Consider the following 20,398-nt stretch of genomic DNA (forward strand, 5'->3'; position numbering starts at 1 on the left):
GATACTTCCTCACACAGGTCTCCTTCCCAAGCTCACTTACTCTCACCACCTTCTTCACCCCAACATTCACTCTTCTTTTCTGAAAACCCATACTAATCTTCACCTTAGCCTCCACAAGATAATGATCAGACATCCCTCCAGTTGCACCTTTCAGCACATTGACATCCAAAAGTCTCTCTTTCGCACGCCTGTCAATTAACACGTAATCCAATAACGCTCTCTGGCCATCTCTCCTACTTACATAAGTATACTTATGTATATCTCGCTTTTTAAACCAGGTATTCCCAATCATCAGTCCTTTTTCAGCACATAAATCTACAAGCTCTTCACCATTTCCATTTACAACACTGAACACCCCATGCATACCAATTATTCCCTCAACTGCCACATTACTCACCTTTGCATTCAAATCACCCATCACTATAACCCGGTCTCGTGCATCAAAACCGCTAACACACTCATTTAGCTGCTCCCAAAACACTTGCCTCTCATGATCTTTCTTCTCATGCCCAGGTGCATATGCACCAATAATCACCCACCTCTCTCCATCAACTTTCAATTATATATATATATATATATATATATATATATATATATATATATATATATATATATATATATATATATATATATTCTTTCTTTTAAACTATTCGCCATTTCCCGCATTAGCGAGGTAGTGTTAAGAACAGAGGACTGGGCCTTTTTTGGAATATCCTCACCTGGCCCCCTCTGTTCCTTCTTTTGGAAAATAAAGAAAAGAAAAAAAACGAGAGGGGATGATTTCCAGCCCTCCGCTCCCTCCCCTTTTAGTCGCCTTCTACGACACGCAGGGAATACGTGGGAAGTATTCTTAATCCCCTATCCCCAGGGATAATATATATATATATATATATATATATATATATATATATATATATATATATATATATATATATATCCTTGGGGATAGGGGATAAAGAATACTTCCCAAGTATCCCCTTACGTGTCGCAGAAGGCGACTAAACGGGGCGGGACCGGGGAGCCGGATCCCCCTTCTTGTATTTAAATTTCTAAAGAGGAAACAGAAGAAGGAGTCAAGCAGCGAGCGCTTATCCTCCTCGAAGGCTCAAAATGGGGTATCTAAATGTGTGTGGATATAACCAAGATGAGAATAAAGGAGGGATAGGTAGTATGTTTGAGGAAAGGAAACTGGATGTTTTGCTCTAAGTGAAACGAAGCTCAAGAGTAGAGAGGAAGAGTGGTTTGGGAATGTCTTGGGAGTAAAGTTAGGGGTTAGTGAGATGACAAGAGCAAGGGAAGGAGTAGCACTACTCCTGAAACAGGAGTGGTGGGAGTATGTGATAGAATGTAAGAAAGTATACTCTAGATTGATATGGGTAAAACTGAAAGTTGATGGAGAGAGATGGGTGATTATTGGTGCATATGCACCTGGGCATGATAAGAAAGATCATGGGAGGCAAGTGTTTTGGGAGCAACTGAGTGAGTGTGTTATTAGTTTTGGTGCACGAGACCGTGTTATAGTGATGGGTGATTTGAATGCAAACCTGAGTAATGTGGCATTTGAGGGAATAATTGGTGTACATTGGGTGTTCAGTGTTGTAAATGGAAATGGTGAAGAGCTTGTAGATTTATGTGCTGAAAAAGGACTGGTGATTGGGAATACCTGGTTTAAAAAGAGAGATATACATAAGTATACGTATGTAAGTAGGAGAGATGGCCAGAGAGCGTTATTGGATTACGTGTTAATTGATAGGCGCGCGAAAGAGAGACTTTTGGATGTTAATGTGCCGAGAGTTGCAACTGGAAGGATGTCTGATCGTTATCTTGTGGAGGCGAAAGTGAAGATTTGTAGAGGTTTTCAGAAAAGAAGAGAGAATGTTGCGATGAAAAGAGTGGTGAGAGTAAGTGAGCTTGGGAAGGAGACTTGTGTAAGGAAGTACCGGGAGAGACTGAGTACAGAATAGAAAAAGGTGAGAACAAAGGAGGTAAGGGGAATGGGGGAGGAATGGGATGTATTTAGGGAAGCAGTGATGGCTTGCGCAAAAGATGCTTGTGGCATGAGAAGCGTGGGAGGTGGGCAGATTAGAAAGGGTAGTGAGTGGTTGGATGAAGAAGTAAGATTATTAGTGAAAGAGAAGAGAGAGGCATTTGGACGATTTTTGCAGGGAAATAATGCAAATGAGTGGGAGATATATAAAAGAAAGAGGCAGGAGGTCAAGAGAAAGGTGCAAGAGGTGAAAAAGAGGGCAAATGAGAGATGGGATGAGAGAGTATCATTAAATTTTAGGGAGAATAAAAAGATGTTTTGGAAGGAGGTAAATAAAGTGCGTAAGACAAGAGAACAAATGGGAACTTCAGTGAAGGGGGCAAATGGGGAGGTGATAACAAGTAGTGGTGATGTGAGAAGGTGATGGAATCAGTATTTTGAAGGTTTGTTGAATGTGTTTGATGATAGAGTGGCAGATATAGAGTGTTTTGGTCGAGGTGGTGTGCAAAGTGAGAGGGTTAGGGAAAATGATTTGGTAAACAGAGAAGAGGTAGTAAAATCTTTGTGGAAGATGAAAGCCGGCAAGGCAGCCGGTGTGGATGCTATTGCAGTGGAATCTATTAAAAAGTTGGGTGACTGTATTATTGACTGATTGGTAACATTATGTAATGTATGTATGACTCATGTTGAGGTGCCTGAGGATTGGCGAAATGCTTGCATAGTGCCATTGAACAAAGTCAAAGTGCTCAACTTACAGAGGTATAAGTTTGTTGAGTATTCCTGGTAAATTATATGGGAGGGTATTGATTGAGAGGGTGAGTGCATGTACAGAGCATCAGATTGGGGAAGAGCAGTGTGGTTTCAGAAGCGGTAGAGGATGTATGGATCAGGTGTTTGCTTAGAAGAATGTATTTGAGAAATACTTAGAAAACAAATGGATTTGTATGTAGCATTTATGGATCTGGAGAAGGCATATGATAGAGTTGATAGAGATGCTCTGTGGAAGGTACTAAGAATATATGGTGTGGGAGGCAAGTTGTTAAAAACAGATAAAAGTTTTTGTCGCGGATGTAAGGCATGTGTACGTGTAGGAAGAGAAGAAAGTGATTGGTTCTCAGTGAATGTAGGTTTGCGGCAGGGGTGTGTGATGTCTCCATGGTTGTTTAATTTGTTTGTGTGTGTGGATGGGGTTGTTGGGGAGGTGAATGCAAGAGTTTTGGAAAGAGGGGTAAGTATGAAGTCTGTTGTGGATGAGAGAGCTTGGGAAGTGAGTCAGTTGTTGTTCGCTGATGATACAGCGTTGGTGGCTGATTCGTGTGAGAAACTGCAGAAGCTGGTGACTGAGTTTGGTAAAATGTGTGAAAGAAGGAAGCTGAAAGTACATGTGAATAAGAGTAAGGTTATTAGGTACAGTAGGGTGAGGGACAAGTCAATTGGGAGGTAAGATTGAATGGAGAAAAACTGGAGGAAGTGAAGTGTTTTAGATATATGGGAGTGGATTTAGCAGCGGATGGAGCCATGGAAGCGGAAGTTTATTATAGGGTGGGGGAGGGGGCGAAAATTCTGGGAGCGTTGAAGAATGTGTGGAAGTCGAGAACATTATCTCGAAAAGCAAAAATGGGTATGTTTGAAGGAATAGTGGTTCCAACAATGTTATATGTTTGCGAAGCGTGGGCTATAGATATAGTTGTGCGCAGGAGGGTGGATGTGCTAGAAATGAGATGTTTGAGGACAATATGTGGTGTGAGGTGGTTTGATCGAGTAAGTAATGATAGGGTAAGAGAGATGTGTGGTAATAAAAAGAGTGTGGTTGAGAGAGCAGAAGAGGGTGTTTTGAAAAAGTTTGGTCGCATGGAGAGAATGAGTGAGGAACGATTGACCAAGAGGATATATGTGTCAGAAGTGGAGGGAACGAGGAGAAGTGGGAGACCAAATTGGAGGTGGAAAGATGAAGTGAAAAAGATTTTGAGTTGGCGGCGCCTGAACATGCGGAAGGGTGAAAGGCGTGCAAGGAATAGAGTGAATTGGAGCGATATGGTATACGGGGGTCGACGTGCTGTCAGTGGATTGAACCAGGGCATGTGAAGAGTCTGGTGTAAACCATGGAAAGTTCTGTGGGACCTGGATGTGGAAAGGGAGCTGTGGTTTCGGTGCATTATTACATGACAGATAGAGACAGTGTGTGGACGAATGTGGGCTTTGTCTTTTCCTAGCGCTACCTCGCACACATGAGGGGGGACGGAGTTTTTATATCATGTGTGGTGGGGTGGCGATGGGAATGAATAAAGGCAGACAGTATGAATTATGACCATTTGTATATATGTATGTGTCTGTGTGTGTATATATATGTATACGTTGAGATGTGTAGGTATGTATATTTGCGTGTGTGGACGTCTATGTATATGCATGTGTATGTGGGTGGGTTGGGCCATTCTTTCGTCTGTTTCCTTGCGCTACCTTGCTAACGCGGGAGACAGCGACAGAGCAAAATGAATGATGAATAAATATATATATATATTGTAAATGTGAATAAGAGCAAGGTTCATCACGGTTGAGGAACATGTTGGTTGGGATGTGAGAAAAATTGGAGGTGGTGAAGTTTTTAGATATCTGGGAGTGGACTTAGCAGCGAGTAGAACCATGGAAGCATGAGTGCGTCATCAGGTGGGGGAGGGGGCTAAGGTTCTGGGACCCATGAAGAATGTGTGGAAAGAGAGAACGTTATCTCATAGAGAGAAAATGAGTATGTTTGAAGGAATAGTAGTTTCAACAATATTATATGTTTGCGAGGCATGGGCTATAGATAGTTTTGTGCGGAGGAGGGTGGATGTGTTGGAAATTAAATGTTTGAGGATAGTATGTTATGTGAGGTGATTTGATCGATTAAGTAAGGAAAGGGTAAGAGAATTGTGTGGTAATAGAAAAAAGCGTGGTTGAGAGAGCAGAAGAGGGTGTGTTGAAATGGTTTGGTCATATGAGTGAGGCAAGGTTGACAAAAGATGATATATGCGTTAGAGGTGGAGGAAACAAGGAAGAGTGTGAGACCAAATAGCAGGTGGTAGGATGAAGTGAAAAAGATTTTGAGTGATAGGGGCCTGAACATGTAGGAGGGTGAAATTCGTGCAAGGAATAGAGTGAATTGGAACCATATGGTATGCTGAGGTCGACGTGCTGTCATTGGACTGAACCAGGGCATGTGAAACCTTTGGGGTATACTGTGGAAAGGTCTATGGGGCCTGGATGTGGATAGGGAGCTGTGGTTTCGGTGCATTTCACATGGCAGCTAGAGACTGAGTGTGATCGAAAGTGGCCTTTTTTTTCTTCTTTCCTGGCGCTACTTCGCTGATGGGTGGGTTGGTTCCCTGGAATGGCTGAAGGAAAGCGAGTATGAATATGGATATGTGTATATATGTATATGTAAGGGTATGTATATGTGTGTACGTGTATGGGCGTCCTAGCTACGTCTCTTCGTTGTATATCAACTGGCTGTTATATTTCTCTCTTGTGTCTCCCCTGATGATGTGATTATTACACGAAATTGCACTTGGGAACTTATCGTGTTTCATTTTCCCCGTGGACTCCTAGGAATATATTTATTTATTTATCTATTTTGCTTTGTCGCTGTCTCCCGCGTTAGCGAGGTAGTGCAAGGAAACAGACGAAAGAATGGCCCAACCCACCCACATACACATGTATATACATACACATCCACACACGCAAATGTACCTACCTATACATCTCAGCGTATACATATATATACACACACAGACATATACATATATACACATGTACATAACTCATACTGTCTGCCTTTATTCACTCCCATCGCCACCCCGCTACACATGAAATAGCAACCCCCTCCCCCCTCATCTGCGCGAGGTAACGCTAGGAAAAGACAACAAAGGCCACATTCGTTCACACTCAGTCTCTATCTGTCATGTAATAATGCACCGAAACCACAGCTCTCTTTCCACATCCAGGCCTCACAGAACTTTCCATGGTTTACCCCAGACGCTTCACATGCCCTGGTTCAATCCATTGACAACACATCGACCCCGGTATACCACATCGTTCCAATTCACCCTATTCCTTGCACGCTTTTCACCCTCCTGCATGATCAGGCCCCGATCACTCAAAATCTTTTCCACTCCATCTTTCCACCTCCAATTTGGTCTCCCACTTCTCCTTGTTCCCTCCACCTCTGACACATATATCCTCTTGGCCAATCTTTCCTCACTCACTCTCTCCATGTGACCAAACTTTTTCAAAACACCCTCTTCTGCTCTCTCAACCACACTCATTTTTTTTCTACCACACATCTCTCTTACCCTATTATTACTTACTCGACCAAGCCACCTCACACCACATATTGTGCTCAAACATCTCATTTCCAGCACATCCACCTTCCTCCGCACAACTTTATCCATAGCCCACGCCTCGCAACCATATAACAGTGTTGGGACCACTATTCCTTCAAATATACCCATTTTTGCTTTCCAAGATAACGTTCTCGACTTCCACACATTTTTTAACGCTCCCAGAACTTTCGCCCCCTCCCCCACCCTATGATTCACTTCCGCTTCCATGGATCCACCCGCTGCCAAATCCACTCCCATATATAAAACACTTCACTTCCTCCAGTTTTTCTCCATTCAAACTTACCGCCCAGATGACTTGTCCCTCAACCCTACTGTAGCTAATAACCTTGCTCTTATTCACATTTACTCTCAGCTTTCTTCCTTCGCACACTGTACCAGTCACCAGCTTCTGCAGTTTCTCGCATGAATCAGCCACCAGCGCTGTATCATCAGCGAACAACAACTGACTCACTTCCCAAGCTTTTTCATCCACAACAGACTGCATACTTGCCCCTCTTTCCAAAACTCTTGCATTCACCTCCCTAACAACCCCATTCATAAACAAATTCAAAAACCATGGAGACATCACGCACCTCTATCGGAAACCAGCATTCACTGAGAACCAATCACTTTCCTCTCTTCCTACACGTACACATGCCTTACACCCTCGATAAAAACTTTTCAGTGCTTCTAACAACTTCCCTCCCACACCATATATTCTTAATACCTTCCATAGAGCATCTCTATCAACTCTATCATATGCCTTCTCCAGATCCATAAATGATACATACAAATCCATTTGTGTCTCTTAAGTATTTCTCACATACATTCTTCAAAGCAAACACCTGATCCACACATCTTCTACCACTTCTGAAACCACACTTCTCTTCCCCAATCTGATGCTCTGTACATGCCTTTACCCTCTCAATCAATACTCTCCCATATAATTTCCCAGGAACACTCAACAAACTTATACCTCTGTAATTTAAGCACTCACTCTTACCCCTTTGCCTTTCTACAATGGCACTGTGCAAGCATACCGCCAATCCTCAGGCACCTCACCATGAGTCACACATACATTAAATAACCTTACCAACCAGTCAACAATACAGTCACCCCCCCTTTTTTAATAAATTCCACTGCAGTACCATCCAAACCTGCTGCCTTGCCGGCTTTCATCCTCCGCAAAGCTTTTACTACCTCTTCTCTGTTTACCAAGTCATTCTCCCTAACCCTCTCACTTTGCACACCACCTCGACCAAAACACCCTATATCTGCTACTCTATCATATATATATATATATATATATATATATATATATATATATATATATATATATATATATATATATATGTATATATATATTTATATTTATATACTTTCATAGAACACTTAATACCCTCCAGTAGCAAGGATTCGAACCCAGGACTTTTGTGTGGTATTCGGGAATGCCATTCGCTAGGGTACAATTGTCCCCAACAGGGAAATGTCTATTCGATTACATGCAATTGAATACCCTTCATCTCACTTTTATGAGGAACAGGATCTACAGTCAAATCCTTTCCGGTTTACATTACCGGTAAGTACATTTTACAGAACCGTACTTTACAAACGTAAAGGTAAATTAACTCGAATATAATGGAAAAGAACCCGCATTTTCATAGAACACATAATGCCCTCCAACAGCCAAGATTCAAACCCAGGACTTTTTGCATGGTATTCGGGAATGGCATCTGCTTGGCTATGATTGCCCCTAATAGTGAAATGACTATTCATTTACATGTAATCGAATACGCTTCGTCTCACATGCATGAGCAATGGGGTTTGAACTGATCAAATCCCATCAGGCTCACATTACCAGCTGTTAGCATTTTACAGAATCTTACTTTACAGACAAGGAGGTATATGAAAGAATACAGTGCATATGATCGTGCACTTTTATAACACACATGATAGCCTCCAACAGCTAGGATTCGAACTCAGAATCTTTTGCATGGTATTCGGGAACGCTGAGCTAAGCCATGATCGCCCCAAATTTGGAAATAATTATTCAGTTACATGTAATCGAATATGCTTCATCTCACATATATGAGCACTGAAGCCTACACTGGTCACATCCCATTAGGCTCACAGTACCAGCAATCAGCATTTTACAGAGCCTTACTCTACAAACGCTGAGGTATGTGTACACGAATATAGTGCGTATGAACGCACACTTTCATAGAACATATAATACCCTCCAACAGCCAGGATTCGAACCCAGAATACTTATGGCTCGGCTACGATCGCCCCTAATAGGGAAATGAGAATTTAATAACATCTAATCGAATACCTTTCGTCTCACATCCATGAGCATCGGCGTCCGCACCATTTAAATCCCATCAGGCTCACGTTACCAGCACTTAGCACTTTACAGAACCTTACTGTACAGATATGGAGGTATATGAACATGGATATAGTGCATACGAACGCGCACTTTCATAGAACACTTTCACCTCCCAAAAATTCGTACTTTCCCTTGTCTTTTCTTTTTACAATTTATAATTCTTTCTATATTTCTGCTAAAGTCCGGCCTTAATGTGGGCTTGTGTCCGTGACTGGAGCCTTTAATATAAAAAAGATTAAAAATGATCCATTGACTGCATGTTTACATGTAAGAAAATCTACATTTTGAACACACCAATACAAGATTGGTAAAAAGTAAAACTCTCATACAATCAGAATTTAGTTGTGATGTTCAATATAGGATGTATAAGTTCCTCCGTCTAGCACCACAGTGGAAGTCATGTGAGCCCCGTGTTATCCTAGCCCTAACATCCTTCCGTCTTGGTGGTGGTAATAGCTCACGATGTCGTGGTGTTTCCAACCAATCATACCCAAACTTGAGGCAAGGTCCTCATGCCTCAGGGTAAGTGTAGTTTGGTGAAACATGTGGAGGGCATCATGGCGGTACCCAGAGTTGCAGCTTCCTGCTGTTTTCATGTGTGTGCGTTGAATCTCTTTTGTTTGTTTCTCCTGCTCTCGGGTGAGGCTGGCATGGAGGATTGGATAGTGTTATTCCAAGATGGGTCTGATGTATGGCATGTAAGCTTTAATCAATTCTTGTGGTGTTGCATTCAATTTTTTGAGGGTTTGGTTGCCCTTGAGGTGATACTAATGACATGATTTTGTCAGGAGAGGTTGTTAGAGATGGTGACCCTTGCTAGTTTACAGTTGTTCACCACTGGGATGCTGGTGTCTCCTATGGATAGGTCTGGGTACAGTAGGGTTTTTGTGTTGGTGAATATGATCGTAACTTGGTATTTTTGTATGTTGATGACCAAGTTGTTTTCTAAGGCCTAAGTATGGACATCTTGGGTGGCTTGTTGTTGGGTACTTTTTGTGTTTATTTCCATTGGGGATGTTTCATAGATGATGGGCTCATCAGTATACTTAAGATGTCTATGGCAGTCCCTCGCAGCACCGTTGATCATTGCCAGGAAGGCAATGGGTCCACACATAGTGCCCTGAGGCACACCACACGTTATTCTGCTCCGCTCACAAAGCCTCCCTGAGGGACCACAAACTCTGTAGCTGACCGTTGAGGAAGCTGCAGACAAAGTGAAGTGTGGGTCACAGTCCTAGCTCCGGGTTTAGTGGTGTATAAGATCAAAGCTTTTTGAAAAGTCCTACATGACCAACGAAAATAACTTCCCGAGTTTGTTAAGGTCAGTTAACGTCATGAAAGAGACGGACAAGGGAATGCGTGATAGAGCATTTTTACATGTTACCATATTGTCGTGGGTCACTATGGGGAAGAATGTTGGCCATGATCATTGGTGCTACACAACTTTCAAGGGTCTAGCTAATGGTGTGAGTGAGGCTGATTGATCAGAGTTCATCTATTGTAATAGATTTAGGATTCTTAGGTACTTCGATGATGGTAGCTTGATGCCAGAGTGAAGACACATGTCCTTCCTTAAGAGACCTATTGTATATGTGGATGAGAGGTATGCTTAGTTTAGTCGTAAACTTCTTGATTAGTTTCTGACTGGCCAAAGGTTAGCTTGGTTGGGTAAATAGTGAAGGTCCTTACCTAATTTTTCCTAGATCTCTCATGCTTGCGGGAGAAATTACACAATCCATTTAGAATTGTAGAGTGACTTATGTTCGACGTAAACTCTTACTAAGTTGTTTTTCTTGTTTATTCTTTTATGTATGTTAAAAATATACTTTTTCTAAAATCTCATATTACCTCCTTTTTTCTTTCTAGTCTGCGTATTTGCCTAACTTCTCAGCAACTTGCTGACGATTTTGCTGACCGTTTTGTTGCTGACCTGAAGAAGGCTATCAAGGAAATTCAAGTCAGTCCTGGGGCCAAAATAGGCATTGTAAGTGTTGTGTATTTTTTTATAGTACATTTGATTGCTCTCTTGTTTCCTAGGACATAAATGATGAGAACATGATGTATGCTGAAGATTCTGTTGAAACGGAGAAAAAAAATTGAGTGATCATTTGTGATGAAAATCTCCAGGAGCTGTTTATCCTGTACTAATGTGTGTTTTAAACTATATAACATTGAAATAAGCAGCAATTTGCGAACACCTGAGAAGGATTTTCTGAAAAACCAATCTAGAATTAGGTTACAGCAAGGTACATTATAAGGATACATTATGGAGATACAGTGTAGTGAAATGAATGTTAGAATGCTAATCTTTATTGAAAGCTTACTTTAGTTGGAAGCTGATTAAAAAGAAGTATGGTTTCCAGCTGACCTGAATGAATGAAAGACATTATGAATTACTGAGACATGACACTCTTGTATGTATGTATGTATGTATGTATGTATGTATGTATGTATGTATGCTGTATGATAAGGAAAGGCGTATGTGCTGTACATTGACAGAATTTTTTGAGAAATTCTTAGAATTTAGGATCCTCCAATGGTTTTGCACAGAAGGATTTGAAATGTGAAGGTATTACAATGTATGAATTGCAGAATTTTGGGATCTTTGATTTACTAATCTCCTCTGGAAATTAGATTGAAATCACTTTTCACCATCAGATAGGGCTACCTTTTTCGTAGTTTTAATTGAAGACTATGTTTTCAAACAGACGGAAACGTTAGATAGTGAGTGCCATATAGTGGGAAGGTGTTCAAGTTAAGAACGGGAATAATTGAATCTGTTATCCATGATACCTTTTGTAGTCAGAGGGAATAATCATAAGAAATGTTGAGTTACTATAGTGTGGGATGAAAGCTTTCCGGCAACTGTTTCCATGAAGACAGCAGACTATAGGTCACAAGGAACAGTATGAAAATAAGTGACTGGTTCAAGGCTAGAGCTGAATCGGGATAAGTATCTTCAGAAAGGAAGGCATGGGTAGGACAGATAGTGAGAGACCTGTCGGTCTGTGACAAGGTTATATGCTAAAAATTAGGCTTAACATAACAGTATTGCGGTTGAATCTATAAAGGAATGGGGCGACTGTATTGTTGATTGGTTGGCAATAATATTCAGTATATGTATGGATCATGGTGAGGTGTATATTGCCACTGTATAAAGGCAAGGGGAATAAAGATGAGCCTTCAGACGACAGAGGTATACATTTGTTGAGTAAACCTGGTAAGTTGTATGGGAGGATATTGATGGAGAGGATGAAGGTATGTACTGAGCATCAGAATGGGGAGAAGCATTGTGGTTTCAGAAGTAGTAGAGGATGCGTGGATGAAGTGTTTGCTTTAAAGAATGTGTATGATAAATATTGAGGAAAACATATGGATTTGAATGTGTCATTTATGGATCTGGGAAATGCATGTGATTTGGTTGGTAAAGATGCTTTGTGGGAGGTCTGAAGAATATATGGTGTGAGAGGTAAGCTGCTAGAAGCCGTAGGAAGTTTTATGAAGGGTTTTAAGGCATGTGTACGGGTACGAAGAGAGTAGAGAGAATGGTTCCAACTGAAGGTTGGTCTGTGACAAGGCTGTGTGATTGTTTAATTTGTTTATGGTTAGGTTGGAGGGAGATAAATGCAAGAGTCTTGGAGAATGGGTTGAGGATGCCGTCTTTGGTGGATGAGAGGGCCTGGGAAGGGAGTCAGTTGTTGTTTTCTGATAATACAACACTGGTTGTTGGTTTAAGTGAGAAACTGCAGAAGTTGGTGCTTGAGTGTGGAAGAGTGTGTGAAAGGATAAAGTTGAGTGAATGTGAATAAAAGCAAGGTTATTAAGCTGAGTGACACACAAGCTGGGTAACTACACAAGCTGAGTAATACCTTCACAAGCTGGATAACTACACAAGCTGGGTAACACCTACACCAGCTGCTGAACACCTACACAAGCTGGATAACACCTACACAAGCTAGTTAACACCTACACAAGCTGGGTAAGACCTACACAAGCTGGGTAAGACCTACACCAGCTGGGTAACTACATAAGCTGAGTAACACCTATACAAGCTGGGTAACACCTACACAAGCTGGATAACACCTACACAAGCTGGTTAACACCTACACAAGCTGGGTAAGACCTACACAAGCTGGGTAACTACATAAGCTGAGTAACACCTATACTAGCTGGGTAACACCTACACAAGCTGGGTAGAATATATACAAGCTGGGTAACTACAGAAGCTTAGTAACACCTATACAAGCTGGGTAACACCTACACAAGCTGGGAAACTATACAAGCTGGGAAACTGCACAAGATGGGAAACTACACTAGCTGGGTAACACCTACACAAGATAAGTAACTACACGAGCTAGGTAGCACCTACACAAGCTGGTTAACACCTACCCAACCAGGGTAACACATACACATACTGGGTTACTACACAAGCTGGGCAACGCTTGCACAAGCTGGGTAACTACACAAGCTGAGTAACACATACACAAGCTAGGCAACTACACAAGCTGTGTAACACTTACACAAGCTGGGTAACTACACGCTGGGTAACACCTACATAAACTGGGTAACACCTACCCAAGCTGGATAACTACACAAGCTGAGTAACACAAGCTGGGTAACTACACAAGCTTGCAACACCTACACAAGCTAGGTAACTGCACAAGCTGGGTAACACCTACACAAACTAGGTAACTCCTACACAAGCTGGGTAACTACACAAGCTATATAGCACCTACACAAGCTGAATAACTACACAAGCTGAGTAACACAAGCTGGGTAATTTTACAAGCTGGGTAAGACCTACACAAGGTAGGTAACTGCACAAGCTGGGTAACACCTACACTGAATGGGTAACTACACAAGCTGGGTAACACCTACACAAGCTGGGTAAGACCTACACAAGCTGAGTAACGCCTACACAAGTGGGTAACTACACAAGCTTGGTAACACCTGCACAGGCTGGGTAACTACACAAGCTGGGTAACACCTGTACTATTCGGGTAACTACACAAGGTGGGTAACTTCTACACAAGCTGGGTAACACTTATACAATTCGGGTAACTACACAAGGTGGGTAACATCTACACAAGGTGGGTAACATCTACACAAGGTGGGTAACATCTACACAAGCTGGGTAACTACACAAGCTGGGTAACACCTACACAAGGTGGGTAACTACACAAGCTGAGTAACACAAGCTGGGTAACTATAAAAGCTGGGTAACTACACAAGCTGAGTAACACACAAGCTGGGTAACTACACAAGCTTGGTAACACCTACACAAGTTGGGCAACACAAGCTGGGTAACACCTACACAACTGGGTAACTACACAAACTGAGTAACACATAAGCTTGGTAACACCTACACAAGTTGGGCAACACAAGCTGGGTAACACCTACACAACTGGGTAACTACACAAACTGAGTAACACACAAGCTTGGTAACACTTACACAAGCTACGTAACACCTACACAAGCTTGGTAACACCTACACAAGCTAGGTAACACCAACACAAGCTGGGGAACTGCACAAGCTGTGTAACACCTACACATGCTGGGTAACACCTACACAAGCTGGGTAACTACAGAAGCAGAGTAACACATAAGCTGGGTAACTACGCAAGCTTGGTAACACCTACACAAGCTGGGTAACACCTACACAAGCTGGGTAACTGCACAAGCTGTGTAACACCTACACATGCTGGGTAACACCTACACAAGCAGGGTAACGACAGAAGCTGAGTAAAACATAAGCTGGGTGACTACACAAGCTGGGTAACACCTACACAAACTGGGTAACTACACAAGCTGGGTAACACCTTGAGCTGGGTAATACCTATACAAGTTGGGTAACTCCTACTTAAGCTGGGTAATACCTACACAAGCTGTTTAACACCTACACAGGCTGAGTAAAACATAAGCTGGGTAACACAAGCTGGGTAACACCTACACAAACTGGGTAACTACACAAGCTGGGTAACTATACAAGCTGGGTGACGACACAAGCTGTTTAACAACTACACAAGCTGTGTAGCTACACAAGCTGGGTAGCACCTACACAAGCTGGGTAACTACACAAGCTGGGTAACACCTACACAAACTGGGTAACTACACAAGCTGGGTAACACCTTGAGCTGGGTAATACCTATACAAGTTGGGTAACTCCTACTTAAGCTGGGTAATACCTACACAAGCTGTTTAACACCTACACAGGCTGAGTAAAACATAAGCTGGGTAACACAAGCTGGGTAACACCTACACAAACTGGGTAACTACACAAGCTGGGTAACTATACAAGCTGGGTGACGACACAAGCTGTTTAACAACTACACAAGCTGTGTAGCTACACAAGCTGGGTAGCACCTACACAAGCTGGGTAACTACACAAGCTGGGTAACACCTACACAAGCTGGGTAACTACACAAGATGAGTAACAGACAAGCTGGGTAAGTATACAAGCTGAGTAACACCTAAGCTGGGTAACTATATAACCTGGGTAACACGTGCACATGCTGGGTAACACTTAAACAAGCTGGATAACTACACATGCTGTGTAACACCTACACAAGCTGGGTAACACATAAGCTGGGTAACTACACAAGCTGGGTAACACCTACACAGACTGTGTAACTACACAAGCTGGGTAACACCTACACAATGTGGGTAACACCTACTTAAGCTGGGTAACACCTACACAAGGTGGGTAACACCTGCTTAAGCTGGGTAATACCTACACAAACTGTTTAACACCTACACAAGCTGGGTAACACCTACATAAGCTGGGTAACATCTACATAAGCTGGGTAACTACACAAGCTGTGTAACACCTAAACAAGCTGGGTAACACCCACACAAGCTAGGTAACTACACAAGTGGAGTAACGCACAAGCTGGGTAACACCTACACAAGTTGGGTAACACCTACAGAAGCTGGGTAACTACACAAGCGGTGTAACACACAAGCTGGGTAACACCTACTCAAGCTGGGTAAGTTTCTCCTTGCAAGTCCACAGTACACTACCGACCCAAGATGTTCCAGGAAAGTGGTACATCAGCTGTGTACACTTGTCAGGATGGATGTTTAATTGGTTCACGTTCACCATGTTATCGTGCACTATATTTCAGAACAACCAGTGTCAATAAGAGCATTAACAGAAATCCCGTTGATTTTCGAAGGGCGTACGGATTATGAAGGCCGCGGAATGTTTCGAGTTGAAGGGACTATTTGACTGATCGACTTACTGCGGCAGTGCCGTTGTAACCACAGAAGAAGCAAAGAGATCCACTGGTTGTAGCAGGAGAAACTCCATGACTAAGTAGTTGGGGTACTGCAGCGTTATTGGTGTAGATGTAGCTTGAGGCAGAATGTTTCTGGACCATTTCCAGGTTGCAGGCCTGCTCATACGCACTCTCTAAGTTTAGAATTTTGTTTTCTAGTTGTCGCTGAGGTATTAGGTCCAAGGCTAGCCCTTTGAAAAAAAAGCCATCTCTAAAATACTTGTAACATACCTCCACTGCCGTCACAACTTTAAATTGACATTCATCGCCTGAAGAAACTGATCATGAGACTCGTCTGGTTCTTGTGTACGAGTGGCAGGAACATGTCGGGTGAATATTTCATTTTTGGGTTTTACACACAACGTTGTCAAGACCTTCTCAGCTTTTTGATACGTATCACAGTGTGTTATGTAGTCCTGCACTGGTGGAGCAGTGTGAGTGAGGTATATCCTCCGCGGGAGAAGTTTTCTGCACTGGCACAGCCAAGTTATAAACGTCTTGAGCCAGTGGTTCCATGTGGTCCTCAGCAGCTGAGGCTTCAAAGTCGTCAGGGCGAAGAAACCGCTCCATGACCTCCTAGAAACTGTTTGTGCAATAAATTGAAGCAAACCATCTGGATAACAGGACTTGTGGTTGTATAGCACAGCAGTTACATCCTGTAACAAAATTTGCACTCATGCTCCAGTCTAGTTATACATCTAACAGACAAACTAGTATAAAGAAAACCTTATCCACAATTCTTATTCATCTGTGAGAACGGCAAAACATAACATCCACAAGGAGACACATAAGTAAAAGGAGAGTAACAGGGAGCCCTAACGTAAACGGTTGATGAGGGATTTCAAATGTAAAGCCGTAACAGTTTGCAATTTCGCATATTACCACAATTAACTTTGATAATTTCACAGATATGTCAACTTTACTAGATATAACCTATCTTTCAAACATCTTACTTCGTACATAAAAAAACGCAATATATGAATGTCCATCATATTTCTTAAGGCTCCAAAGTTTGAAACCATGGCTTTAAGGAATTGAATTAAAGGCTTTAAGATTTTCCCACAGATTTCTTAAATAACATTGCTGTCTATTCAAAATGCATGAAAAATTTCTCAGTATCATCCCCATTCAAAGTAGGTGTGAGTTTCAAATGAAGGTTACCGTTAGTAAATGATTTAGCTCTAGCAAGTTTGGAGTTTCTCCTTTCCTGTTCAAAACCTAATTCTTGTTACTTTAGTGCCGACACATGCTGTATCAGAGCAAGTTTATTCTCTCCTTCTGCCTCATACTTTTTTCTCATAGCCAAATCTGTGCTTCTTCCCTTTCTCCCATTTCTCTCTTTCTGATTTTTAAGCATTTTGTACATATCTTAGATAGTCTACATGTTGACATTTTTATAGGTCAGCTGTAGAATCAATTTTTTTTTTTCAGTGACCGCCTGATATGGCAACCTGATCATTAAAGATGAAAATAAGTTTGAGGAAATTATTAAGAAAGTTTGGAAGTCGTGTTCAAACTGTAAAACATTAGATATGCTGTATCAGAATTGTGCAATGAAGCAGGTGAGATCATGCAAGATGCAATACATCCCATACACTGAGACTATGCCCTTACACTGAGAATCCCCTAAATGATATCAAATAGTTATATACTCTTATGCAAATTCAGTAAGTTATTATCCAACTTCCTTTCTTCTTGGATTGATAAGCAGAGAATACATAAACACCCACTAAATATTTTAACAAATTGGCCAAGATTGGCAGCATGCTTCAAAACATGAAACAAATTCTATACATCATATACATCATATACACGAAAGAATACACAGTAGAAAGCATGCTTGGAATTGGGAGTTTAGAAGCATGAAGCGCTAAATGTTACTGGTTTCTTTTTGAGTTACAACGTCAGTGAAAAGTCACCTTTGGCTGTATCACTGGGAGTACAGTCTCATCAAAGAACTTCTCATCCGAAAGGAGTATACATTTCTCTGCTACTAGAAGTATTGCAGCCTTGGCCTGCAAGAACCTGTACAAAGTTCCTGGATAACACCAAGACTCTTTTAGAGGGATTGATCTTAGAGATATAACAAATAGATAAATATTTATCAAAGCAGCAGGATTACAGAGAAAGACAACTTGATGACAATCTGCTGGAAAATCTATCGGAAACAGACGCTCCTACTTTCTAGTAAGTTGTTTCAAGTGTAGTGCATGTAAATGCTCTTGAATGTAACCCGTTTATAACATGGGATTTCACCCACATGAGGTTACATTACTAGTGCAAGTCCTTTTGGCAAAATTGTCTCTTTGTCAGTGTGTGAAAGAGTACAATCTCGTCAAAGAACTTTTCACTCCTGCTAAAGTGATTGTAGTACAGTCTCAGAGGAGCAGGGGCCCCATAACTTGGATCCTGAATTATAGAAAGCTAAGCGGGGCGCTGGGTGGAATGTATGGTGTCTCCCTGTAAGGATGTCTAATCCTTATAGGAATATGTTCTCCACTTTTATCGATCACTGTGTTCTACCGTGATTAGAAATGTATACATATAGACTGCTCTTTTAACACATGACCTTTCTTTTGTTTTCTAGAAGGATAAAACCTGTCACCAGAAATGTGTACAATAAAATGTTTTGATATATACTTTTGATATATCAAACAACGACTTTTGGTTTACAGGAGAAGGTGCATGGCAGTGTGGCAGGAATGCTAGACAAAGCTATGGTGAGGGACACTACAAAGATTTTCCTCAGCCGCTGCTATGAGGCTGAACCAACTGAAGACGACCAACCAACTAATGAGACAGAGAACATGGCTGCAGAGGAAACTACAAAAGGAATATAAAACTTACAGGAATCTGCACTGATAAGTGATTTTAATCACTGTTTTATTGAATGTAACTTTGTGGTTGCTATTAATCATTAAATCACGAACTCAGTGCGGCTTGCTTTAAGTTACAATATCCTCATAGGTGTAACTGATAATGTCTAACAATAATTGAAACCACTTACTTTAGTAATCTAACTAGGATTTACTCAAAACTATTGTACTCACATAAGAAATGTCAGTTATGTCCTGCCCACTTTTACACAGAGGCTTGTGATTGGTTTTAGTCAAATTACAGCTTTTTTTTTGCATACTTGATGAATTATATAATTTTTTGATTAACAGTGATAGTCATGTTAGTACAGAAACTATGCTAGGTTATTCAGCATTACATAGCAACAAAAGAATTTTATGCCTTAATCAACTCAAAAGATAACGTATTTGTAAAATGATTCATAAATACTAAAAAAGATTTAGTGGCAGATTCCTGCAAAGGAGTCGGTATTAGAATTTTATGCAACCTTTGATAATCATTTTACAAATGTGCTGACTTTAAGTTGATTAACTCACAATTATATAATTGCAATCGGTATCATTTCTGTAACTGTATGACTGTTGTGTTACCTCAAAAACGGCATAAATCATTAAATGTGTACAGAGTTGTAATTTGACGTATTAGCACCCATCGGCTCTATTGCCAATCACAAGCCTTTGAGTTGAAGTGAGTGGGGCTTATTTGACATTTCTTATGTGAATGGCGTATAGTAATTAAGGAAACTTTCTTTAGTCCACAATTGAAAAAATAATATATCTTAGATTTCGTATTATTATGAATGATATTCACAATTAACATTAATCTTTTGTGCTAGATAAGATCTATGCTGGATGTTGATGAAGTTCCATTGATTTCACAACCTTGTATTCTTAATGTATAAACTGACCCATGATCCCCTCACATAGAACTCTTCACACCTTTGGCACTTTTACTGTCGACGTGGCAGATAATTCTAAATATCAGTCGATCAGTCCTCACCATTTGGCGTCCTAGCTTCATCTGTTCGTTGTATATCAACTGACTGTTATATTTCTCTCTTGTGTCTCTCCTGATGATGTGATTATTACACGAAAGTGCACTTGGGATCCTTTCCAATATATATGTGTGTGTGGACGTATTGTATATACATGTGTATGTGGGTGGGTTGGGCCATTCTTTCGTCTGTTTCCTTGCGCTGCCTCGCTAACGCGGGAGACAGCGACATAGTATGATAATAAAAAATCATATATATATATATATATATATATATATATATATATATATATATATATATATATATATATATATATATATATATATATATATATATATATAAAAGCTTTGCGGAAGATGAAAGCCGGCAAGGCAGCAGGTTTGGATGGTATTGCAGTGGAATTTATTAAAAAAGGGGGTGACTGTATTGTTGACTGGTTGGTAACGTTATTTAATGTATGTATGATTCATGGTGAGGTGCCTGAGGATTGGCGGAATGCGTGCATAGTGCCATTGTACAAAGACAAAGGGGATAAGAGTG

General features: G+C 41.1%; 1 protein-coding gene across 1 annotated transcript in view; it reads left to right on the forward strand.

Annotated features, from left to right (window-relative positions):
- Positions 1–20,183, forward strand: part of LOC139748816 (sphingosine-1-phosphate lyase-like) — a 194,993-nt gene extending 174,810 nt beyond the window's left edge. Inside the window, exons 12-13 of the mRNA XM_071662247.1 lie at positions 10,598–10,715; positions 18,684–20,183. Of these exons, the coding sequence (XP_071518348.1) occupies positions 10,598–10,715; positions 18,684–18,848 (283 nt within the window). The 3' untranslated portion in view covers positions 18,849–20,183. The remainder of the gene's footprint in view (positions 1–10,597; positions 10,716–18,683) is intronic.
- The last annotated feature ends 215 nt before the right edge of the window (positions 20,184–20,398 follow it).

This window comes from Panulirus ornatus, chromosome 5 (genome assembly GCF_036320965.1).
Source record: "Panulirus ornatus isolate Po-2019 chromosome 5, ASM3632096v1, whole genome shotgun sequence".
NCBI lineage: Eukaryota > Metazoa > Arthropoda > Malacostraca > Decapoda > Palinuridae > Panulirus > Panulirus ornatus.